The sequence below is a fragment of the Spermophilus citellus genome, assembly GCF_964194105.1.
Source record: "Spermophilus citellus genome assembly, chromosome: 1".
Lineage (NCBI taxonomy): Eukaryota > Metazoa > Chordata > Mammalia > Rodentia > Sciuridae > Spermophilus > Spermophilus citellus.
In genome coordinates, this window is record NC_138182.1 from 229,112,600 (window position 1) to 229,139,328 (window position 26,729).

General features: G+C 43.5%; 1 protein-coding gene across 4 annotated transcripts; it reads right to left on the reverse strand.

The window, feature by feature from the left end:
- Nucleotides 1–337: 337 nt before the first annotated feature.
- Nucleotides 338–26,483, reverse strand: GCNT4 (glucosaminyl (N-acetyl) transferase 4). Of its 4 annotated transcripts, XM_081290054.1 has the most exons (3): nt 25,598–25,671; nt 25,128–25,509; nt 338–4,704 (listed from the first exon to the last, which is right to left on the reverse strand). In XM_081290054.1, exon 3 carries the CDS (start codon nt 4,701–4,703, stop codon nt 3,336–3,338), a length of 1,368 nt encoding a protein of 455 aa, XP_081146180.1. In that variant the 5' UTR covers nt 4,704; nt 25,128–25,509; nt 25,598–25,671; the 3' UTR covers nt 338–3,335. The 4 variants fall into 4 exon arrangements, with proteins under 4 accessions (XP_081146180.1, XP_081146179.1, XP_081146182.1 ...); XM_081290053.1 differs by lacking the exon at nt 25,128–25,509 and having other exon boundaries at nt 25,598–26,483; XM_081290056.1 differs by lacking the exons at nt 25,128–25,509; nt 25,598–25,671 and adding an exon at nt 14,644–16,307.
- Between the last annotated feature and the right edge of the window lie 246 nt (nt 26,484–26,729).

Sequence of the window (26,729 nt, forward strand, 5' to 3'; positions counted from 1 at the left end):
AGGAGAAATCAATCTGCAGAAGAATGAAGACAGGTTAACCTTAGAAGATTCTTGGAGACTTTGCCAAATTAAACAACTTAAGTTGCTGTACCTATATTCTGTGTGTGATACACATGCCAAATTTCTTTTATGCTGTAGTATAACGAACTCTACTCTTCAAATATTGGGTAAGTGCCATAAATTGAAAGAATTTGTGGGGAACCAGTATAACCAGTGAAGGGAAAGCACATAAATTCCAGGCATTTGTTTGACAATACCAGAAAATTAATACCCACTCCAGAATAAAACAAAAATGAAACACCAATCAATTTAAAACTTATACAATGGGAAATTTATTTCTAAAATGACAAACAACAACAACAAAGGAAATTTAGAGACCAATTTATAAAAAAAAAAACTTTAAAAATCAAAACTCTTATTTCATCATACACACAAAAAAAGCAGTTGTAACATACATAAGGATACAATCATTTTATATTCCCTAAACAGATTGTCATTTTTATTCCCCATGAACTATGTCAAAACATGGATAGGTAAGTATATCTTTACATTCTGGAAGGCAAGAGAAATCTTCAAAATTTAAATATGTATATATATATATATATTTTTTTTTATTTAAAATAAGTAAAACATTTAAAATAGCAGCAACACTGGTTTTGAAGTACACATATTACAGTAGATTATTTACATAATATAGATATATTTCGGTAGCTTTTTCATTATTAATATTATCTAATACCCACCTATAATTTACGACTCCAAGTTCTTAGTCTCATCTCTAAGTAACTTAAGAGTCTAGAGTCAATAAATACTTTACAAAGAATAATTATAAAACGCAGGCTGCAGAACATTCCCAGACCAGGAAGAGAAGCATACCCAGAGGTTTTAGGGAAGAATCAGGTTGGAAGGCATACAAGGAATCTGCAGGATCCCCAAGGCAAGAGTGTGAGGCCACAAGCTCCCTGAAACGTTAGGAACCAAGTCCAGAGAAATGTGTCAAAGGGAAAAGAAGGTCCTGCCTCCTCATCTTTCCACAGTCCTTTAAAATACAGCCTTAGAGTGATGAGCCACTTGGGACATTTCCCAATAAACAGGGAATAGGGCAGGACAATGGCCTAGGAGGTTGACATTGATTTGTCAGCATTTGTACCTATTTTGATGATCACAGGCATAAAAACCAAGATCTCAACAGGACCTCATATATTTAATCCTGGGTGGTAGGAAAAATATTTCTACCTCTCCGTCCAATCTACGCCACTGGACCAATTTGCTAATCCTATTGTCTTCACCAGAACTCTCAAACATGGTGACAAAGCTTTTCACAGCTCTGGATTTGATGACAGAAGCTGTCCCTGCAATGATGGCCTCCTTTTTTTATATTTCAAAGATTTTTTTCAGAAAAGGTAAATGTTCAGATCTCCCAATGAGGTTGGACCTATGGTTTGCTTTACACTATTAGCACTCTCTGATACTTCAAAATTCGTCCCCATTTTCAAACCACTTCAGATACTATTTCGGTTGATTCTCGCAAAGGCCTTGTGAGGAAGCCCGGAGAAATGTCCAAGTGCTCAATGCAAACACCAGGAGGACTGAGGCTCGGGGAGATCAAAGTGACTCCTCTTGTCCAGGGTCTCGCCCACTAACTGACTGGTGCAGGTCCTCTGCAGAATTTAGCTCTCTAAATCGGCAAGAGATTTTTAAGAGTAGGGGCTTGGTAATGGTTGTTTTCTGAAGAATAAAGCAATCTGAAAGTCTCACACACATAAACACACAGTAGAAAAATGCATTAAAGAAAAAATAGAAAGGGAGAGACAAATGATGCCACTTGGCAGTTAGTGTTATGAACTTTTTAAGTGCATTTTACATGTAGAATTTGGAAATCTAAAAGAAATTCAACACTTCATTTTCCTAAACAGTCTTATTTTGGATTCAACTAACAACACATCTTTGTTAGTGAGGCTGACATCAAAACATAAAAATTTAAAAAAAAAATTTTACATGGGTTCACAGTTTTCCAAGAGACAGGTGAAAATGTTACAGCCTGATCTCAGGACCCTGTTCCCGCACTTACAATTACTATATCTATACAGTAGTTCTGTCAGATGTGGGCTTCACAAAACAGCATTAATAAATATTCCTGTCCTTAGGAAAATTAGCTTTTTTTTTGCTTTGGATCTAAGTTCAGAGGAAAACTGAAATGAACTTAGAGCTTTTATCATTTTTAAATTTCATTATCATTCCACTTTAACAGTTGAAGAAAAAAATTTTAAATGACCATAATAGTTAATTTAGAAAACTATCATATTCCATGTTGATGTTTTCAAGAAAAATGTAGTGACTTGATAGCTCCATTAAACAAAATTGTACAAATTCCATTGGAAGCATTACATTCCATTGTCAAGGAGCTTACCTATCATGATCACCTAGGAAGTGGAAGATGTAGGTTTAAGGTCCTGGTGTGTGACACTTTGAATCAATTCTTATTTTTTCATCAGCAAATGTGTTTGGAGAAACAGTTGAACTGCAAAGGAAGTCATTCAAGACGCCATTGGGTAACATGATACAAAGGTTGAATAATCCTTTTTTTTCTGTTCCTCTTCAGGCACCACCTGACCCAGTTCCCCTACCTCCTACCCACCCTCTTCCCTGGCATTCATACTCCATAAATGTCACACCAACAGAGTCCCCTCAGCCCTGAATTAAACGCATGAGGCACCAAAAGGTAAATTATGCTTTGGCAAGCAAGCAATCAGACGATTCTTTGAGTGTCTCTGAGGTAGTGGAATCTCTCCTCCTAATATTCGAATGGTTAAGAAACATTTAGGGATCTGAACTAAGAGACAAACAGATGCTGGTCACTGTGCTTATACACTCTCCTGAAATGGGTGGTTTATGTGATTGTCACATACTCCAGCAGCTTCTTCAGCGGAATCCTTGTTATGTGGAGAACAGGAAGATACTGAGGTTGCCACGAGATGAGAGTAGGCCATTGCTTCCTGAGGGCATTGTGCAACTCATTACAACTTGGATTTAATTCCTTAATGTTTTCCAAAAAATGTACCTGATGCAGAGTTAGGTGCTCAGTAAATATTTGATGACCGACTGAAAGCTTAAGCTCTCTGATTTAGCTCAGTGAGATTACAAGCAAAAACAAACATTAAAAAAAATCAATTTCAACTCATGTGATCAAAGTCTAGGTGGCTTTCCTTATAGTGCATGGAACTTTAGGTGACTTTCAAACTCTGATAAGATTAAGTTCCAATGTTGTTGGGCTTGGCATGGTATATAACTCCATATTAACTCCAATAACTCCTCTTATTTCCATCCTGGTTTTACTATGATGATATGATCGTGGGCTTTTTATCCATAAACAACTTTTCTGAAGACAAAGTCATCCATTCCCTCTGTTGTTCTTCAAGCTTTTCTGCCAAGCATTTAATCAAGACAGGGTCCACCTTAGAATCAAACTTATTAGCAAACCAATGTCCATCTTTGATAAGCCACCTTAATTCTGCAGCTCCATAAATACACACACTGCGAAGGTGGGAGCCAGTACAACTGGGATAGAAAAACCCTTCATAATAATTCCACTTAACGAGGCGGGTCTTGCTCTGCAGGTCAGACACATCCTGGGCTGATCTGGAAATCTCCCCAGGTATCCCTGGTACCCGAATTAAGGTAGCCCAAAAGTGCTCATCAGGAGAATAGGTATCTTTAGACCAGGCAAAAAAGTCTTTAATGAGGGAGTTGTTGAAAATATATTTAACAAATGCTTGACTTAAAACAAAATAGGCACTGCCAACAAATATCTCAATGTTATGAGGGGGTGCTTCCTTGGAGATGTTTGTCCTTATTGGTAGCTTCACATATTCATAAGGCACCTGTCGGAGCTCATGGTGATACATGAATCTTCCCATTTTACTGTTAGGGGGTTTCACCGTCTCTAACATATTGGCTCCATTGAGTTTCTTCAACTCTGACACTAATTCAAAATTTGACTTCAGGGGAAAATCTTGCCCACACAAGTTGATGACATATTTCCAGTGAACCGAAGACTTGAGAAGGTCTGATAAGCAGTTTAAGTCGGCTTGGAGTCTGGAAATGTGGGCATATTCCACAGCCTCTAATTTGGAAGCGATGAAAATATTGGAGAAGCACTTAGCTAAATTGTTCATGGCTACTTTGAAGGTGTTAGTTGACTTAAGGTCATAATGGATGCAGTAAATATTATGCTGATTGTATATAGCATGGATAAGCCTTTCAACCATAATTGCATCTTTGTGGACAACCAAAGAATAAGCTATTGGGAAGCCCTTCTCCTCCTTTGAAACTAGCTTCTGATGGTACCTTCTCAGAGTTTGATAGATGTCACAGTCGCTGGTCAATGCCACAACATCATCATCCTCCAAGTCGATGATGTCTTGCCTTCTTATTTCCAGACTCTTGCCAATTTCCAAAGGCTCCTGTTCGTAGATACCTGAACAGTTGACTTCATACCTGATTTCATCCTTAACATGGGTGTATCTGTTCCTTACAAAAGGTGAAGTACTTAAGGAGTACTCAACTAAGTAAATGCCTCTTTGAGGGAAGAGGAGTCTTCTCACATTTAGAAGCTTTAATAAGGAGAACAGCCATAGGGTTAAAAACAGGATGAAAACTTTCTGCTGTACGGTGTATTTAAAACAACATTTGAATATCTTCATTCTGTAAGAGGAAAAAGGAATAGTAGATATTAATTAATATTAAGAATTAAGAGAATTCAATTTATCCAAGATTTATTGGGTGCTGTTATGGTTTGGATGTGAGGTGTCCCCCAAAAGCTCCTGTGTGAGACAATGCAAGAAGTTTCAGAGAGAAATGATTGGATTATGAGAGCCTTAACCCAATCAGTGGATTAACCCCCTGAAGGAGTTAACTGAGTGATAACTGAAGACAGGTAGGATGTGGCTGGAGGATGTGTACCATGGGGGTGTGCCTCTGGGATATATATTTGTGTCTGACAAGTGGAGTCACTCTCTCTGCTTCCTGATTATCATGTGAGCATCTTCCTTCCACCACACTCTTCTACCATGATGTTCTGCCTCACTTCAAGCTCCTAGGAATGGAGCCTGCTATCTATGGACTGAGACCTCTGAAGCCATGAGCCCCTAAATAAACCTTTCCTCCTCTACAATTGTTCTGGCCAGGTCTTTCAGTCACAGCAGCGAAAAAGCTGACTAAAACAGGTAGCTACCACATGCCTGGCAGAATGCTGGACCCAAAGATAATAAAACAAGATTCTTGCCCTTAAAAGAATACAGAAATCAGGAAATAGAAACGTGTACAGTGGTGGTATTTTTCTGAAATTCTGTGTGAACTATACCTAATTTGAGAGATGTTGGTTACCAAAGAGATTGGAAGATAAACTCCTTAGTCTTCTGGGGGATTGGTTTCAGGACCTTATGGCTATCAAAATCCTCAAGTGCTCAAGTCTCTGGTAGGAAAAGGCACCACATTTGCATATAACAGATCCATAATCTCCTGTATACTTTTTCCCCTTAATTTTTAAAATTATCTCTAGATTGCTTATAACACCTCTCACAATCCCTATGCATCACTCCATTCATGTGAATCAGCCACAGCACTGGGTGGACCACAAATTCAAGTTTTGCTTTATAAAACTTTCTAGAGTTTTCTTTTCCAAATATTTTTGACTCGGGTTTGGTTGAATATGAGGGAACCACAAATGTGGAGAGCCAACTGCACTATTCTTTATATATTCTGCATTTCTGCTTAGCATATTTGTGGAGGGATTGCTCTTCTTTGGACAGGGGTCTAGAAAACTGGATGTATGAAGAGGTCCTCAGAGTTGCAAACAATTCACCTGAGGCCAAAAGGAACATTTATCTTAGTTCAACTTTCAGATCCTGATTAGACCTCCAAAAATAAAGAGGGCATCTCAGGACAGGACTGCCTGCCCGGGAGAGGGAAGGTGGCAGGGAACTCTGGAAAGGGGTTGGGAGGTGCTATCAGGATCCTGTCCCAACCGGCTCTGTCAACTCTGAGCTTTCCCAGGCAGGGGACTACAGTGAATTTCCAAGAGGGGGAGGGAACAGGGACAGCCCAGGCTCCTGGCTTTCTGAACTACTTTCACAAAGGCCTCACTAAGGGAAAATCTTGTCAGCCTTTGGGTCAGACTTTGAAATTCTTTAAATGAGCTGTCCTCCAATGCTATCCTGTCCTGATTCAAACAAAATAAAACCACTTTGTCTGTTTACCACGGCTAGAAAGTCCTTTAAGATAAAAGCATTCCTTCCCCAAGTAAGAAGTAAAAACATGGAGGTACAATGCCCTTTAGTATGAAAGAGTTTCTGTCAAATCTTGAAGTGGTACTTGGCCTCTTCCCAGGTGAGCAAGAAATCATCACGGGTATGAGAGGCATTAACTAACCAATCAAGAGGACCCCCATAGCAGGAGGTAAGAGAAAAAACAAAGGTCCCCAACCTCAGCTTGGCTCTCCCACCCCCAGGGGCTTCTGTATAACACCCTCAGTCCCTCCCAGTGAGCTCTTCAGGAAAGAGCAGGAAGCAGCATGGCCTCGGGGTCTCCAGTTGCTAGGGTGAAGGTGGGTACGACTGATACCTGCCCATCAGCAGCCCCACCCCCTTTCTGGCCACCTGTCACAGGAACTCCAGAGGCCTCCAGAGTAGAATGGTAGGAGCTCCTGATGCCTGACCCAGGTCTGACCAGAGTGGGTGGGGCCAAGGCTGACCTCAAGCTGGCCACCTGTTTCCTAGGAGACCAGGTTAGCAGTGCCACCTTCTGCAAACACCTCGGAACTGGCTCTTTTCCTCCTAAGGGCAGGAAGCAGGCAAGTGTTTTGTTGGAAAGGAATACTCTTAGAATTACATTGCAAATAACTTCCCTTGGAGAAGGGATATTTCCCCTCCCACCTCTCCAGGCAGACAAGAAAGAGTGACCTGCGGAGTTTCTCACCACATAGGTACAAGTTCCTAGTGACAATGAAATAAGGTTTCTTGGCAAGGTTTAATGGCTAGAGCTCAGATGGAAGATGCTCCATAACAATTCAATAAAACATACTCCTCACTAAGTTCCCGACAGGAATGTTACATGAAGCATTTCCTCAAACCAGCTTCTCCCCAGCTCTCCCAGGCACTACTGGAGCCTCTAAGGAAGCAGCAGGAAAACAGATCCACCGCAGTTAAGTGCACTAAGTGTGAGTCACTGCATCCGGGGCCAAATGGCTGTAGTCATCTGCAGCTTTCCAAAAAACTCTTAAGCTGGCCACTTTAAAGCCCAGGCTGTAAAGGAGTAGGAGGCTTCCTCTCCAAGAGAGAAGGAATGATAAATCAAGAACGGTGGAAGGAGACTGAGGAGAGAAGTTCTGAGCGTGACTCCGTTTAGGAACCAAGAATTGCACACAGTGACTCAGGCAGGTCAGGACCCTGGGGAGAGAGAGAAGAAGGTAGCTGGGCTTCAGGATGCCACAGACCTGGGCTTGAGTGCCTGGAAGGGCACTTGGTAGTTAAATCTTTGATTGAACTAGTTAACCTCTCTGAGAGCTCATTTTGCGTCCCACAGCGAGAATTAGACTAATTCCCAGCCACCAGAGGACTGAGGCTCAGTGCTCCCAAGAGGCCCTTCCCTTCCCCCAAGCCCAGCTTGCCTGTCTCCAGTCTTGGGGCTTTTCCAATACAGTACACAGGACCTACTGAACTTATGTTTTAAAGAAAAGAATTCACCAATTTTATGCAATGTTAAAAAAATGACTGCCTTTCACTCTTCGGATCAAATTAAGAGGTGATAAAGGAAGGACAAAGCTGCTCAGAGCTGAGACCTTGCTCAGGTGCCGAGCAAAAGAGGAGGCCCACACTGTCCCACCATGACACGTCCTGGCCAAGGGGCAAGGGCTTAGCTTGCCCTCGGAAGCCCTGCAATTCAGCTCAGGGACGGCCTACCTAGTACCTGGACCTCAGACAGATGCCCTCAGCCTCTGCACATCTGCACATCTGTGCCCACAGGTATAACAACTGTGACAGTTAAAGGAGGGAATGCCTGCAAAGCGCTCCAGCACAGCTCCAGACCATGACTGCCTGGTAAATGCGTCCTTGTCCTCCCGCCAGCTCACTCTCCAGACTGCCCTGCTACTCCTACTCATTGATGGCAAACACTTCCTCACAAATCCTGTCCAGACCTGTGGCTTATCATCCCCCCAACCCTCACACTTTCTTTTTCCCAAACTGGGGATTGAACTCAGGGGGCACTCAACCACTAAGCCACATCCCCAGCCCAATTTTGTATTTTATTTAGAAACGGGGTCTCACCGAGTTGTTTAGCACCTTGCTGTTGCTGAGGCTGGCTTTGAACGTGTGATCCTCCTGTCTCAGCCTCCTGAGCCGCTGGGATTACAGGCATGTGCCATTGTGCTCAGCGGTACCTTCACACTTTTTTCTTTGCTGTGCTGGGGTTGGAACCCAGAGCCTCATGTGTGTAAGGCAAGAGCTCTCCTACTGAGCCCAGCCCTAGCCCCAGCCCTGTTGCTATCTGTCAGTCTACCTCCTATTTTCCCCAAAAGTCTCAACATAAATTCAGTATTTTAGGAGTAGTGCCTGACTACCTCCGTCCCAGCTTCCATACTAATTTAATATCATTATTGATGTAGAATCACCCAATAAACAGTGCTTACTTGGGGCACCGTCTAAATACTTTCTATGTAATAACTCAATCCCTTCAACAGATCTGCTGAAGTGAAGCAGGTACTGCCGAATTCCCTCTGTTTGGAGAAAGGAAACTGGGGCACATGAAGCAATTAAAAACTGCCTAAGGTGACAGATGTGGAAGGTGCTTTGGTTGAAAACCCAACACAGAAAGTCTTGTTCCAGAGATGCACTCTTACCCTTCCATGCAGCACCTTCTCTTAGAATATAAAGAAAAAAAATCCTCCATATTTCCCACAACAGTTTAGCCCTTGTCTAATTTTGTCTTATCAAACCGTGCTAAAGCATAAGCAGAAATGAACTTCACACCATGTTGGAGGTCCTGAGACCTTCCACCTAGTTTAAGAAATGATTGACAAAGAGGATAAGAGGAAAGCCTGAGTCACATCTGCTCCTGCAGTCAGAGGCTGGGGACACAGAGCTAAGGAAGAGATCAGTCAATCCTTAGCCTTCGGGATCCGTTAAAGGAAAAGCAAGCAAGTTCATCCTGAGGGATTCTGCCACCAGTAACACTCGTCTCATCTCCTGTCACAAGGGAGTTACTGAGTTATTTCTTCTTGAAGTAATCTGTGACACAATTTGGGCTGTCTGGGTATTATTAATTGTTTTAGGAAATGTTCTGGGGAGAAATTTCTCTCCAGGAGAATATTCCCTATTGGACCACCTTCATCTTCTTCAACTTTTGTTTTATTATATGTCACTTTTAAAAAACAGGGTATGAAGAGCTTATTGACTTAGGAATGTCAGAATTTTGTTTCTTTCTAAAGTCTTACAAAGAAGAATGATCACTTAAGGACAGTGATGTAAAGACAGATGCTCTAAAAACAAAACCCAGAGTACCCATAACCCTGATCTGGATGAACAAGCGAAGATCCTTCTACTGCAGGACCCACTTGATTTCAGCGAGGTCACTGAATCTGCCCTTGATGACTTGCTCATTGCCAAACCTGAAGATGTTTTGGACCAAGACTGGTAGGTGGAAGGATGACTCAGTCTAGACACACTTCCTCAACACCCCCACAGCATCCCAAGAGTTGTGCAAAGAAGTAGACAGACAAGTTTCTCGATGACCTTACACACATATTGTTCTGGAAGGAAGATTTCAAAGGCAAATAATTATCACACCAAATAGTAGGTCAACGGCAACTACCCCAAACACAAGAGTGGCGTGACCAGGTCAATAATACAATGGGGCAGGGTGAGGCTGGGGTTATGGCTCATAGGTAAAGCGCTCACTCGCCTAGCATGCGAGAGGCACTGGATTCAATCCTCAGTACCACATAAAAATACAATAAAGCTATTGTGTACACCTATAACTAAAAAATAAATATTAAAAAAACCACAATACGTATGGAGCCAAGCAACCCTCAAATAATAAGGCTACAATTTCTACAAGAGAAAAAGTTTTGCTATTTTCTATTTATAAAAGTAAACGCTTCCATTAAAAAAAATAAAGAAGTCAGAAAAGTCTGTAGAAGAAAATAAAGCTCAGCAGTGACCCGTTGTCTGGCACCGACACTATGGAGAGCACGTATTTCCAGGCTGCTTGTAATAAAAACACCCTTTTCCCCTTTTGGTTTGCTTTTCAATGACAGTCTTCCTATATAGGCACTGCCCTGTTCCTTTTATTTCACACTCTACTGTGAATGAGCCCTACCCTAAACTGGGTCTGTGAATTATTAGAGAGTACGCAATGTCTAAAAGAGGCAACATACTTTTCAATGGGGGAAAAAACAATTAAATAATAGAATTCACTTTTCTAAGTCTTCACCACCAACGCTTAATTAACAAACCCACAATGCCTGTAGAAGTCTAAAAGTCAAAATCTTAAAACTAAAAAAAGGAGTTTTAAGGCAATTTCCCCCTTCAAAAGTGCCTACCCATCATTTAACCCCATTTCATTCCTGGGATGCTGGGAACATATGTCCCCCTTACATGTGTGTCTTAGTCTACTCTTACTATTAGAACAAAATACCTTAGATTGGGTAATTTATAAACAATAGTAATTTATTTCTCACAGTGCAGGAGGCTGAGAAGTCCAAGATCAAGTTTCAGATCCGTGTCTGATGAAGGCTCACTCTTTGCCTCCCAGATGGCATGTTGTTGCTACGCCCTTACATGGTGGAAGGCAGAAGGGCAATATGATAGCAGTGTGAACTGCTCCTTCATACCTCTTCTATAAGGTTACTAATTCCATTCATACTAGCTCCACCCTTCATTCTTAATCATCTCCTAAAGGCCCCACTTCTTAATATCATCACACGGCAGTTAAGTTTCAACATACGAATTTTAGATCATAGCAGTATGTCTAACTGCTCTCCACCAAGCAGAAGAAGGAAGGATCCCTAACCCCTCCTATCCAGGCCCCTTTTGGTGGCATTTGGTCCAGCCTACTTCCCTGCTCCCCTCCAACAAGATCTCTCTGACCAAAGCCAACAAAAGTCTTTGTATTGCTGGTGTCGGGACACATACTTGTCCTTTCTCAATGGTCTATGCTGAGTGTTAGTATTATTCACACTGACTGACTTATTCTTTTCCTTAGGTAGATACTATCGTTTCCCTCATTTTTTTTTCAGATTGAGAAACAGAGTCACAGAGATATATAACTTACCTTAGGTCATATAGCTAGGGGTCAAGATTTTCAACTGTGGTCCAACTTCAGAGCCTTCACTATTAAATGCAGCTTGAGACCACCTCTTCAATGCCTTGGCAGTAGTAGAACCTTCCTGGTTCTATATCCAAAATGTACTTCAGATCTGCTCACTTCTTTTTACTCTGTGGGAACCACCCTAATCCAAATCAGCATCAATCCTTGCCTGGGTATAAAACAATCTCCCAACTGGCCTCCCTCATTTTCCATTCTCTGTACTGTAGCCAAAATGATTTTTAAAATTCATAGGTTAGAACAACCCCTCTCCCTAGACCCACTTCCTATGCATACAACACTTCACTGAGATTTCACTTCATGTAGAATAAAATTGGAAATCTCTTCCATGACCATAAAGCCCAGCAGCTCCCATGCTTGCCTTTCTCCCCAGTTCATCTTATTCTACTTTTTCTTTCTTACACCAGTCTTATAAGAGTTCCTGGGACATCAGCCTCTTCCTTGCCTCAGGATCTTTGCACTTGCTGTTCCCAAATCTAGACCAGTTCCCCCTGGACCCTGTCCTGCCTGGACCTTCAAGTTTCAGGAGAAATGTCTTCCTTAGGTCCTCTCTGATGATCACTCCACCCAAATCACTCTCCTGTCTATCATACTCCTGGTTTTCCTCTAAGCACTTGACATACTTTTACTTCTTTATTATCCATTGCCATGAAGGCCTTGCTCATTACTCCAACCTCAGTATCTATTCTGGCACAGGGTTAGTTCCTCACTGGAACAAATGAAGACCTGAATTCTAGTCCGGGCTCTGCCATCCCAAACTCCTCAAGCGACCCCAGCAAACCATTAATCTTGGGCAAGTCTTTAATTCCCATGTGTGAAATGGGAAAATGGCTTTTCAATCTAATAGTGCTATTACAGAGGTCCTATGATAGAGTGCATGTGAAGAACTTAGGAAAAAAAGACAATTTTGGTCCACAAATTTATCTACTAAGTAAGTATGAAAACCTCTGTGAGGAAAGTTTTCTCGGGAAAACCAAAAAGGAGTCAACATGTTGTTCATTTTATTTTTCAAAAGCATTTACTATTCCTCTATGCTGACCTTCTAATTATTGTTTTTTGCTATTTGACAACATTCCTTTTTGTCAAAGGTTTTTACTGAAGTTTCAAAATTGTTCATTGGATTTTCAGAATGATGTAGATACACCTGTCTTGGATTTTGAGAGTCATGAAGATAGTTTTCTAGTTAACCATTGAGTTGTTTTTTTTTTCTCCCAATATGTTCAATATTTTTTGGAAGACTTATAACCAAAGAATTTTAAATGACAACTCATTCTATGCAGAGCTTAAACAGCATTTGTAACACTGCATTGCGGAAGCTATGAGCTTCTCCCCAAGTTCAACATCTTTTGGGGGGAATTCTACAGATGTGGCAAAACTGTAATGGCTCATTGTGGATCCCTGTTTGCCGTCATCTTAATGACCCTATAACCAGCAAAGCAGTAAAAGGATTTTGTAACAATGCAAACATATAAAACATACTCCCCATCAGGGCTTTTGCAGTCTTCCATTGCCAAAAATCAGAGGTCCTGTAAAACTTTCCCAGCTTGGTGAACTAGGCTGGCTCTCATCCAAGGGGCCTCTGTCTGAAGTCCCTGTACAACATGTCACCATTGATAGCTTTCTGTTTAGGCAGGTTGCTTTGGTTTGCAAGAACCAAGACCATGGCCATGACCTTCCTTGGATAAAGGACTACTTCATCTGCAAGACTGTGAAACAGAGGCTTCGATGAGAATAGTGGTTCTGAAAGTCACTGTTACCTGCCTCTTTAGATTATAATACTTCCTGCTTGTAACTTCACTGGAGCCTCTCAGGTTGGAGGAAACTCTCAGGTTGGAGGAGAGTCACAGGGTGTAGGTTTACATGGGATATGAGCAACCCACATCAGGACATGTTGAATAGCTGCTGGTCCCTCATGGTTGTAAGAAATCTAGGCTGCGAAAGCCTAGCAAGAAAGTGCCAAGTTCAATTGCCTTTTTACAGTCACACCGGTTAGAAGAGAACAGACTTGATTCTGGGCTCTATCGCATCTGTCCACAGGGCAAACATCAAAAGCTTCTAGTGTATCTTAGCTGGCAAAGCCACACGGTCAGCTAAGAACCCTGAAACTAGCAAAGCAGTAGTAAGGATTTGGCAGCAATTCCAATACACAAAACGTACTATCTGTCAGGGCTTTTAGCCGGAAGTCTAAAATGAGATAATGAAACCAATGAAACGTTTTTACTTTGTAATAATTTGTGACCTTCATTGTGAAGCAAAACATTGAATTTTTTTTTTTAATAAGAAGGGTAGATTTCAAAAATACCTATGCTTTCAGATTTTAGTTTGATGAAAAGAGCTTACATTCAATGTTTACCCATTTTTAGGCATAAAGGGTTATCAAAAAGGAGATGATTTATTGATTAGATCTTTGCTTCTCAAGCTTTATGAAACAGAGGTTTCATTTCTTATAGGGTTTCCTCCTCTACTCTTCTCATTTCAGTCAGTTTGGGCACAACATAAAACCAAAATACATGTTATGTTTTGTGTTCTAAATTTAAATTGTGGGTTGAGAATATTCTGGCTTCTTTTCCAATAAAGGAGAAAAACTGAATTGAAAAATACATCTGTTTTTTAAAATGTATGTTTATTGTATTAGAAATAAAGTAACTTTCCCTACCCAGAGTCTATGAGCATGATTTTTTCCCCCTCTCTGAAAGCATTTATATGGCCAACTCTGTATTTTGTCCTGGCCAAAATTAATTCCTCAAAGGCTCTGTAGTTGGCTGAAAAGGCACGGGTACCTGGTTTCTACCTGTGCCTTTAGAGTATTATATCTCATGTCCTCAAATAACTACATTCAGAGGCAGCAGAGGAATAAGCATGAATCAACAGTATCAAGGTCAGGAATGGCTTGAGGCCAGGCCAAGCTGCTGGTGAATGGATTAGACACACTCCATTTCCCATCAGCTTGTTTGTGTTTGGGTTCTGCCAATATGGCGGAGACTTCACTATGCAGCTGGAGACTTCAATATGCTTCCACACTTAACAAAAAGCCTCAAGATCAGTGACTCTGGGTTTGGCTTCCTCATTCAGCCAAAGGTCTGTGCTTCTTGGTTTAAAACGTGTATACTGCCCTCAGAACCTTGTGTGCATACAGACACAATAAAATTAAGACCCAGGAATTCAAAATTAACTGAAAGGGGTAGAAGAAGTAAAAATCTGCAGTTGCTTGGGAATACTCTGCTAAAATAGGAATTTCAAAAGCCGTGATTTTTGTCTTACCAAAAGTCCAATCTAGAAACGCCTGCAGGAAGCTCTCTCTGCATCTGGCACCTCCTCCAAGGATGCATTCCAGCAGTCGTTCCCATCTTGACAACGGGGTCTCAATAAGCAGGGGATTAGAATAAACAAGCACAGTGACTGCTTAGCTTACTAAGCAGTCAGCGTACATACCAGCTACACAGAAAGCAGAAGGAACACCAGACCTCAGATTTTCTAATGGATGGTGCGGGCCAGTGCCAGAACAGACTAGTGAAATAGAGTTCAGAAACAGATCTGCAGGTATGACTCTGGTGGACCACCAGTGACCTTCCAACATCTGTCCTCCCCTTTCTCTTTACAAAGAGAACTGCATTGTTGGTGGCAGAAGCATGTCTCTGTGAAAGGTTTCTTCCTCAACTTCCACTGTAGAGGAGCTATCAGTGAAATATCATGTGGGATATCTGAGATAGTTTTTATTAAAAGGAGCTTGATTTTCAGGTGGGAAGCATGCTATTTTTGTCCTCTCCTCCCCCTCTTTCATTTTTCTGGTGGAACTCTAACATGATGGTGAGACTTGTAGCAGCCATCTTGGAACCAGGAGGTTCAGACCAAAAGACTGTTGGACATCTCGGTCCCCAAATCCTCAAGCCACTGAATAGGCAGCAGCAAACACTCACTCTGAATTCTTGCTACATGAGAAAAATGAACACTTCTATGTTTAGGCAACTTGCACTTTGAAAGATGGCCCAGGGAAAGGGTAATGCTTAACCACATTCACACTCCCAAGAGAAAAATTAAATTTAAACCAGATTAAAGTATCTACTTGTACAACAGTATAATCCTGTATATAGCCAAATGCAAAAATATGCCTCAAATATGCTGAACTTCTCATCCATTTATATTTGGAGGCAGATGGAAGCTTTAGGTAAACATCTGAAGGAAGGCAGTCTGCAAGATTTACCAAATTAACTCTGATGTTGGCAAGGACTGCAGTCTGCTCACCACGCTCAGTTAAGCCCCTTCAGGGTATGGCAAACCTCCTCTGTGTAAAGTTTCTGGTCCCAGGTCACATCATCTCCAAAGGTCATCTTGCAGGTGGGGTGTCTTCTAGAGAGCTTCTTATGAAAGAGAGACTTTAGGACTAGTTTTTTTTTTCTCCCAAGTTGTCAGTATAATATAGATATCCAAGATATCTGGAGTAGTTCTGAGCCATTTCCTAAATGTTTCCTTGCACCCCTTCTTCCTGACCCCATGCCTCTTCTCACTACCACACACTCACCTGCCTCTGTCTTACCCTCCTGCTCAGCCTTTGCATACATTAATAAGTCTGCCATTAACAAGATGCCATGGATCTAGTTAGTCTCTGTCTGTGACAGCAACCAGGGCACCAACTCACGTGGTTACTGGGATGACTAAACAAGCTAATGAGCTGGGTACGTTCTGGCAGAAAAACCAGACTAGCACAGAGCTGCGTGATGGTCAGGATCAAAGGCATTGGAACCAGCTGGATATCATGGACCAGGCGCTGTTCCGCAAACCAGAACAGGCTTCATGCTCAACGTGCCTCGCCCACTCCTGTACCCAGAAACCATCTCCGAGAGGCCACAGCCATGGAGTTCCATCAGGCAGACTGGGGCTGAAGCCACATCAAAAACTTTCGTACTTCTTGTGGTGGAGGAGGAGGAAATCAAATGGACACTCAACTTGTCTGTAGGCCTGAACTTTTTCAAAGTAGAAAGATTTTTTTTTTTTTGAATATTTATTTTTTGGTTGTAGTTGGACATAATACCTTTATTTTATTCTTTTTTTTTTTTTTTGTGGTGCTGAGGATCGAACCCAGGGCCAACCATCTCACGTGCTAGGTGAGTGCTCTACCGCTGAGCCACAACCCCAGCCCTTGTTTTTGATTTTTAAGAGAGAATTATGGGGATAATGAGGAGTGGACAAGATTAAAACTGGTCCCTCTCAGTACCAGGATTCAGGCAACACATTTTTGACGGCACGGTTCTAAGTCTAGAGTCACTGTCATCTTCGCTCTCTAATTTATATTTTCACTTCTTGGTTATAAAAATGACTTTTATTGGGCTGGGGATGTGGCTCAAGCGGTAGCGCGCTCGTCTGGCGTGCGTGCGGCCCGGGTTCGATCCTCAGCACCACATACCAACAAAGATGTTGTGTCCGCCGAGAACTAAAAAATAAATACTAAAAAAAATAAAAAAAAAATGACTTTTATTGTTCCAAACTTATAAATTAGTTGATCATAAAAGTATTCTTTTTTCTACTATGGTGATAAAACATATGACCAAATTTGTCATTTGAACTTTTGCCTTTTTTTGTGGTGCCAGGATGGAACCCAGGGCTTCACACATTAGGCAAGAGCTCTACCACTGAGCTCCACCTTTTATTATTATTTCTTGTTTTGAGACAGGGTTTCAATAGTTGCTTAGGCTCGCCTCAAACTTGAAATCTTTGTCTCAGCTTCTTGAGTAGCTGATTTTTAGGTGTGCCTGGCTCCGCTTTAGCCATTTTTAAAGAAATATTTATTAATGCATATTAATTGTATAGGTTAATGGGGTTCAGTGTGATATTTCCATACATGCATGGAGAGTACCCAGTGATTACTTTAACCATTTTTAAGTGTTAAGGACCCTGTGGTATTAAGCACAAATGTTCCACAACCATAAGCACCAATCATCCACAGATTTTCATCTTTTCCAGGGAACTTCTGTACCTGTCCAACATTGGCTCATGCCTCTCTAGCCCTTGGCAGCCACCATTCCACTTTCTGCCTGCATGGATTGAACCATCCTAGGAATTCATTTACTAGGAGTCACATGGTATTTTTCCAATGTTTGACTGGTTTATTACAGTAGATACACGAGTCTTCAAGGCTCGTTTGTGTTGTAGCTATGCCAAAATTTCCCTCCCTTTTTAATACTGAATAATATTCCATTGTATGTATAAACCACATTTTGGGCATCCATTTCTGCCAGTGGACACCTGTATTGCTTTCACCTTTTGGCTATTGTGAATAATGCTGCTATGAAGGTGGATGTACAAATATCTGTTCAAATCTCTGCCTTCACTTCTTTGGAGTAATATATCCCCCACCTTCCCAGTGCTGTGGATCAAACCCAGGGCCTCCCACATCAGGCAAGTGCTCTATCACTGAGCTATACCCCAGCCCCTTTTATATTCTTATGAATCCTATTTCTGTCCCCCTTCTATTGGCTGTCCACCTATCCAGCAAATCTTTACCATGGGCCAGGGAGGTACTGTGTTAGATTCAAGCGAGAATACTTAGTAACTCCTGCCTCCAGGAATACGGAGAGATAACAGTGAGGTCTTAGGTGATCTGATAACACAACCCAAAGAAATCCCAGTTGTTCTGTTATATTTGAATTTGTTCATATAGAGACAGTTCTCCAAAAGCACAAGTCACTAGCTGTTCTTAGAAACGTCTCTTTTATTCCGCGTTCTTCTCGCCGTGGTGCTGACTACATGTTCCTCTCTCCTTGGGATCTCTTCTTCGTCCCACATCCTTCAGCTCCACAATATCCCTACCCTTCTCTTAGTGCATTTTTGGTCTCATATCTTTTTTTAATATTTATTTTTTTTAGTTTTAGGTGGCCACAATATCTTTATTTTGTTTTTAATGTGGTGCTGAGAATCGAATCCAGTGCCTCACGCATGCTAGGCGAGCGCTCTACCACTTGAGCCACATCCCCAGCCCCTTGGTCTCATCTTTTGATGATGATGCTACTGAGGGCTGCCCAGAGTCAGCCATCCCTCCTTATTCCACCAAGGTGGAACATGGGGGTGTCAATGCAAACACACAGATATTCCAAATACGCTGCAGTGACGTGGAGGAGAAGGGGCTATGCTAGGTGTTGTTCTTTCTCATCTCAGCAGAACTGCCCATCCTCAGTGGCTGTCTGCACCAGCTGCTCTGTCCTGGGCTGGCTGGGTCTTATAGACCACGAGAGAAGTGCTGGGCCAACAGGTCAAACCCACCAGGGCTAAAGGTTCATTGGACAGGCCTGAGAACAACTCAGAAGCCCTTCCTCAAAGGGACAACTGTATTTATTTCCCTCTAACTAGAGTAGGAAACAAAAGCTAGAAAACCAACAAGAGATGACGGGGGAGAATAAAAAGCAACCAAAGAGCATAAAGTACAGAGTGAAGGGATTAAGACTATGCTGCCCTCAAATAGGGCATTCTGACATAATGCTGTATTGACTTAAGGCCCCTGAAAAGCAGAGGGGCAAGATCATCTGCTTTGCACTGTTTCTTTTAAAAGCAGGAGATGAAATCCCTGTACAAAATGAGCAAGTATCATTTCTATCGAGGAGGACAGAAAGTTGAGGCCCTTTCAGGAAAATGTGCGCTACTGTTAAACTCACCTTACCTTGCTGGTCACTTCTCCACCCAGTCCACATTGAGCTTCAGCCCCTGGCCTTGTCTCATTTTAATACTCTTTGTCCAATTCACAATGTAAGTATTTATCTGTCTCTGGATCTTCACTTCCTTATGAGGGTTCTGCTGTCATGTAAGATTCATACATTTGTATGATTTTCTCTATTGGTCTTTCTTATGTCAACTTAATTCTCAGGTACACAAAATACCCTAAGAGGGTCAAGTGGAAATTCTGTCTCCCCTACAAGGGATATTCGAGTTTACAGAGAACTTTACTATTTACAGGTACTTTTGTGTGTGTGTGGGGGTTGGTTTTGTTTATCATGGTAAGGGAGCTCATGTCATCCAAGTAGGTTTGGTGTGTGTGGGGGGTTGTAGCTCAGTGGTAGAGCATGTGCTTAACATGCTCAAGGACCAGCACAACAGCTCTACCCCTCCCCCCAAAAAAGAGGCCTGGTAGTGTCTTGCAGGAGGAAAACAAGCTCAGATATGGGGAATCTGAAGTTTGGCTTAAGGTGGGAATTTTAATGTGGTGGAGGCCCGGTGGGGACTGAATAAGAACCATGATGAGGCAGTGCCTCCATGAAGTTGTTCGGATTTTTGCCTTTTAAAACTTCTCTTATGCCACTATACTATGTCACTGTGTTCCTCTAAAGGCTATTTTTTTTTGGTGGTGCTGGGGATTGAACCCAGGGCCTTGTGCGTGTGAAGTGAGCACTCTACCAACTGAGCTACATCTCCAGCTCCTTAGGGCAAAATTTTGTATCAGCAAAATTGTAGATTAAAAAAATAATCAGATAAACTCGAGTCTTTTGATTAAATCTAGACTTTAGCATAAAAGTCAAGTTCTAGAAGGTAAAACAAAGAAAGGCACAATTTTTGCTTCCTAGATTTCTGAATTCTTTTAAATATGACTATAAATAAGCTGAAACTCACCTCTATGTCACCTACAAAACAAATCAAAAACACAAATAAAACTCCAAGGGGCTGGGGTTGTGGCTCAGCGACACACTGCTTGCCTAGCATGTGCGAGGCCCTGGGTTAGATACTCAGCACCACATGAAAATAAATAAATAAAATAAAGGCATTGTGTACAACTACAACTAAAAATTAAATATTTAAAAACAAATAAATAAATAAAACTCCAAACTGATGGTTTATACAGGGATAGTGAAGCCATCTCCAAGTTCACTTACAATATGCTCATGATGGCTGTGAAGTGACAGACACCAGGAGTGAAGTTACAGAACAAAGGCCTAAAAAGGGAAACCATCTGAGAGAGTACTTTAGAACAACAGTAATTCAAATGTGAGTGATGCCAGGACTGTGACTATTCTTTCTTTTTTTGGTACTGGGGATGGAACCCAGGGGCGCTGAGCCATATCCCCAGCCATATCACCACACTTTAAGAACCATTGCTCTCAGTAAGAGAATCGTACTGAGCCACATCCCCAGCCCCTTTTTAATATTTTATTTAGAGTCAGGGTCTCACTGAGTGCTTAGTGCCTTGCTAAGTTGCTGAGGCTGGCTTTGAACTCACAATCCTCCTGCCTCAGCCTCCCAAGCTGCTAGGATTACAGGCAGGCACTGCCGCACCCAGCTATTATTCTTCCAGTGCTGTCCCCGTAAGACTGCAAAAGCGTCCATGGTTTTGAGCCTCATTACATATGAGGTGGCTACTAATAAAGACACTCACATCATCATTAATTCTTTGGCCAGGATCTCGGTGTCCAAGGGAGAAGAGGACATCAGTTTATATGGGAATTGGACAGAAATAGAACCCAAACAGATTGTGTCAGACTTGGATCTAGTAAGATGAAATTTAAGAGATAAACTCCCAGGTCCAGAAAATTAACTGCACGCCTACTAGATGGACAAATGTGGCTTCACAGGAGCATCTGTAGAGGATGGTTCAGTGTTTTGGCTGACTGTACATTTGGTATGAGTCACAGTTTGTTTGGTATGAAGCTGCCAAAGGAAGAAAAAGGCAGTGAAACAAAACCTCCGTGGCCCTGGACAGCTTGGGGACTACAGAGCTGCAGAATGCTAAGGCTGAAAGGAAGGGATCTTAGAAAGCATCTCCCATCAGGTTAGACTTGGACCAAGGAAGGGAAGGTATCAGCCACCCTGCTGTACTCTGCTCTGAGCAGATGCACTGAGCAATGGGTTTGTGTCTCTGTTCAACCATCTCCCAGGTCAGCAGGCATGGAAGTCAAGTGGCACAGCAAGAAACTGGTGATCACAACACAGAAAAGTTAAGGTTATGGCTGAAAAAGTGAAAAAACCAGGCATGACTGCTGCTCCAAATAGCTAAAGAACTTATTAAAACACACATTGCTGGGCCCCATCTCCAGAGGTTCCATTCAGCAGATTTAAGTGGTCAGAACCAACATTTATAATAAGTCCTCAGGTGCTACTTTATAGCTAGCTGGCCCAGGGACCACACTTTAAGAACCATTGCTCTAAGTAAGAGAATCATACTTTGTTTCTTTGGTTATGGATATTCTGCATTCATGAGATTTTACTAAGATACAATGGACCATTTCCCAATAAGTCCAAATTAGGGAGAATTGATTGGTTTTAAAGACTCAACTACTTGTAGTTATGTTCTAAACTTTCATACTGCTTAGCAGAAATTCAACCATTACCTGCTGACCCTTAGTGTTTCTTATTAGTTTGGCTTCATAAAGCCTTCTTTTTCTGCTTCTGCTTCATTTTCTGGCATTTTTATATAAAACTTTTCTCTTGTCATCTTTTACTTTTCTTGTATTTTTCTGTTTTGTTTGGAAGATCAAGCTTCCCAACATGTTAAGATATACCTGCTTTTATCAAATGATATCTGGCTTCCCCTATCTTCTAAAACAGTAAACACGGATCCAATACTTTTCCTAAAAGCACTGAGCCCACCATCCCAGGAGGCTATTAAGAGTGAAACAGCTGCATTTAATTCCTAGTTAATTTTATTTTCTCTCCTATACTTGAAACTTCAGCCTTTTCTCCTACTGGGGAAATTTACTAGCATATGGGAATGCATATGTAAGATGACATGCAAAGCAATGCAAATTAATACCAAACACACATTTCTAGATTGCTTGGGTAGTCTGTAAGTGTTGCCACTGATGTCTGCTTTGCTCCACTGCACTCTGGCGAGCAGTGACTGGATCCTCCTATTATAGTTGATCTTGAACCAGATCCAGTACCTGGCACTTGTTGACACGCTAGGTGGAAGGTGCCCCTGCCTGTGAGTCAGGCCAAAGAGATCCTGGTCTTAACTTGCTACTCTTGACTCTATGGTCTTGGCCAAGTTTCAAAATTCTCCAGGTCTGAAATTTTATGTCTAGAAATGATAGATATGACATCACAGAAATGACATCATCATAACGAAGCCAGCAGCACTAGGGCTTACTGAAACCTTGCTATGTGCCAGGCATGATGCACACATTGTGCATGGATGAGGCACCTATGCAATCTTTATCTGTCCACAAGGAGTATACAGCATATACCTCTCAGGGGTCCTTACAAGTCTGCCACTTCAGAGACCTGGAAGCTGAGACAGGCCAAGAAACTTATGCCAGGTTACAAGCTATGGAGTGACAGGGCCAAGTCTGGCTCCAGGGGCCTTGCTCCTACCCATACTGCAGCTCTGTTGTGTGAACACCATCTGTGTTTCCCTTAAACATTAAATCTGCATGATCTAGAAAGTAAAAATTCAAATTGCTCAAACATATTTCATATGTTGTAAGATACTGACAGTTTATGTTATATGAGCTTGATATTAAAATATCACCCCAATCAAATTGCTTTTTACCTAATACTTCAAGGGGCAAGGGTTCCAGATAGTCTGTATGTTCAACTTCTTCCAACTTGCTACAGCCCATTCACATTTAAATATGTGTAAGTTTCCTTCATCTTAAAAAAGCCATCCCTCTGTCTCACCTCTCTGGGAGCAGCTGCCAGTCCTCAGTCAGCATCCCTCTTGCCCACCCCAGGCTTCAAACACCACTCCTGACACAGGTGACAACCAGTTTTGGAGAGTCAGCCAGGGCCCACTCCATCCTGCCTCTTGAGAAGCATTGCTATTCAGGAACCTTGAAGAGCTGCTCAGACCCAACAAAACCACGCTTGGCTTTTCTCCTGGCACCTGCTCCTCCAACGGTGGCCCCTGCTTCTGAAAACAACAGCACCCTAGCTTAGAGGGAGTCTCCCCACACTCACACCTTCCATAAAATTGTTTCCAAGTCATTTCAGAGTTGGTCTTGAGTCTAGTCACTATGTCATCCCTGCCTCCACCTCACCCTTTCAGACCCTGACTCAGCCCTGTTTATTTAGGGGTTCCTCAAATACATTCCTCATGTAGCAAAGTTGGGTTCTGAATTCACATCTCTTTAGAACACTTTCAGATGGGAAACTGTCCTAAGACTCCACCCACCATCCACCCCCACCCCTACCGGATGCCAGCCTGGTCTCTCCTGGCTTCATCTGGTTCTCTCACCACTCTCCCCTCAGCCATCCAGCACCAACTCTGACTTACTGCCCAATTATGTCATTCACCCCTATCTACCTCCGTGAGGATGGGACATTTAGCAAACCACTATATACCTTGCTTTCCAAAGAAAAGAGTAAAAAACTTCTCTCTCAAGGACACTCTCCTTGTAGTTTTCCTGAGTGAAAATTCGGTGCCACACAATCCCATTCTTTGGCTATTCCTTCTCTCCTAATACAAGTGAAAGATAATTCAACAACATCTTAATTGGTCATTGTTCACACAGAATTGGATCCTTAGAAAGTGCAACATAGGGACAGTTCTTAGCAATAATTCACTTTCAAAGATTTTTCTTCCTCAAGACACTATTAACCATAGCTGCCAAAATGAACTGTGTTTCTAGAATGTCAGGCTAAAAGATGGCTTAATAATAAGGGCATGTTTTATGCATGTAAGATCAAAAAGGGTGATTTCTATGTCTTCCAAATCACATGAGAGATCTAAACGAATTAATAGTATCCCCAACTCCCTTAATCTTCTGGTTTGTTGCTCTTTAATTCTAAAGATAAGAAAAAAAGGGGTTGGGGGTGTGCTCCAGGGATAACATCACCCCTCCGTTTGCTCAGCAAAAGGATGTTTTCTAGTTTCCCACAGCATCTCCACTCCGGAAAGCTTAGCTCTTAACATTTACAAAACAATACCCACCCACTCGCACCGTTCGCCCGTTCGCCCACGTAAAGACGGTAAAGTCAACTCCGCTTAGATCTCTGCAGGTTCCCAGCCGGCTGGGAAGGCACCGGCATTTAGAAGGGGGACGATCCCCGCCGGCTCTGCGGCAGGAAAGCTTGACCTTAAAAAGCCAGAAGCTTGTCCTTGCGGAGGGCCCGGCCCGGGAAGCGCGGGCCGCAGCTTTACCCCGCAAAGAACTCTTAAGAGAACCCCCTCCGTCCCAATCCCTATGGCTCTAGAGGAGAAGCTGCAGGAGCAACTCCTTCACGCTCCTCGCATATGGATGTCTCTCCGCAAGGGCCGAAACCGAGGGATCTTGGCTTACGGCAAATCGGGGTTTACAAGCGTGTTTTCACCCCTCGGGGCGAACCGGGAAAACGGTGCCCTCGCGCCCCCGGCTCGACTCTGCGCGCTGCGGCCGCGGGCCATCTCCTAGGACCTACTCCGCGCCCAGTCGCGTCCGCTGCCCTTTCCCAGCGCCGGCCTCAGGGAACTTTGCAGCGTCCTGCCGCGGGCTAGGGTGCTGCGCGGAGCCTTGGAGTTGCGGCATCGTCTAAGTGTACACCGGGGTCGCCCGCTTGCCCCGCGACTCTTCGAGCCCGCCAGTTTCCTTTGGGGACCCTCTGGCTCCTGGCGCTAAGCCAAGTGGGGGCTCAGTCCGGGATCCCGAGGAGGCCCTCCTGGGCAGACGTCCCCACCCCCATCCCCGAGAAGGACTTGGCGCCCAAGTTTTCCCTCGGGGAAAGTGAAAGTCGCGAGGAGAGGGTCGAGGTGTCTTGGCCACCCAGCGGCTGAAACAGGGGCACGGCGCCTACCACCACGGGATACCCCCAACCCCGGGCGTTCCTCTCTTGCCTGCGTGGCCAAGTCGACTTACGCAAGGGACCCAGGGAGCCCCGAATGAGGGGCCCCGCAGCTGCGGAGGCCAACCCGGTGGGAGTCGGGGCGGCCCACTCGCGCCCTCCGCCTTGGTCGCCACCTGGGTCACACGCCCTGCCAGGCAGTTGCTTTCCCTCGGCCCGGGATGGGAGAACGCGGAGCGGTCCCCGTGACGTGTGGAGAAAGGAGGAGCGCCGCCGCTGCGCTCCCGCAGAGGGAGTTCCCCGCCCTGCACTCCGGGGTCCCTGCGCCGCGCCGCGCCGCGCCACGCTTGGGACAGAAGTTCCGCTGCGCGCTCCGCTCCAGGCGCTCGCCGCACCCGGGCCGAGCCACCCGGCTCTTTGCCGCTGCCCTAGCGTCATCCAGGTTTGGTTCCTTCCCTGCATTAAGCAGACAAGAAATCCGAGATCAGGAAAGCTAAGCGACTTGCCCAAAGTCGCTCAGAGGGCGGTGACAAAGCAGACTCACATCTGCGACTCTTGGCTCCCCCGCGAACGCCAGGCCCCGGGAGGCTCCGGGCGGCTCCGGGCACTGCAGGAATCGTCCAGTCGCGGCAGTAGGCGCGTTGTTCTCATAGGTAAGACTAGGAATGTCCTACGCAGCCTGGCAGAGTATTATCGGCAGCGTGGGAAGGTGGAGCCTTTTGCTCAATAAATAAGCTACAAAGTTGTTTTTCAATCAGTGCCTACATGCCCAATAGACTTCCTCTATCCTCAAGCGGGGTTGAGGGTGGCGAGTCCTCAGGGCGCGATATCCGCCTCCACTCCCGCTCACTAAATAATTGCATTAAAGAAGGCACACCCCTACTAAACCAATTGGCAGGATCTGTCTCAGGGGTCCTTCGTAGCGGGTTTTTGCAAGTATGCTAACTGTAAAGTTAAGCGCTAGCTGTGTTTGCTGTTCCTGCGCTTAAGGAATCTCTCGCAGCAAGCTAGACCATCCCAGTTGGCTTATTTCTTTCTCCATCATTTGTTATTGACTGAAAGCTGGCAGTATACTGGCTTTGTTGGTAGGGAGCCAGACAGAACCTAGGACCCAGGACCCAGCGACTCCCAAAGAGGGAGCCTCAAGTAGGATTCCAACCTTTATTCCCAGTACCTGGAGTCTGCTCATATCAACAGAGACTGATAAAAACGTTACCCTGCTCAGGGTGCAAGTGTTTTTATACCCATTTTGCAGGTTTTGAAGCAAACAGCCAGCTCTCATCTCTTTCCTAGTGGGATCTTTTCTTTCTGGCGGAGCGATTAAAGTTCACATGATTTACCTTTCCTGAGTCTCCTTCCTCTGCACAGGATGGTGATCCCCCGCCCTCTCCGCCGCCGCCACCGCCACCGCCGCCGCTGCTGCTGCTGCTAACCACCAAAGCTTCTATTTATCCATCCTGTGTGCTGTTTGCAGCCACTTATGCAGATTAAATCTTTCAATCTCAAGCTTTATATGGGGTATATGTGCTATTTTTATTCTGATTTTACAAATGAAGAGATGGAGGCAAGTGGGATGAAATAACTTGCCAGTAAGTGAAAGAGCCAGAACTCAGAACTGAGGTGGTCTGAATGGTAATCCTGCTCTTAACCATAGAGGGGGAACCCAGGCCTCCAGG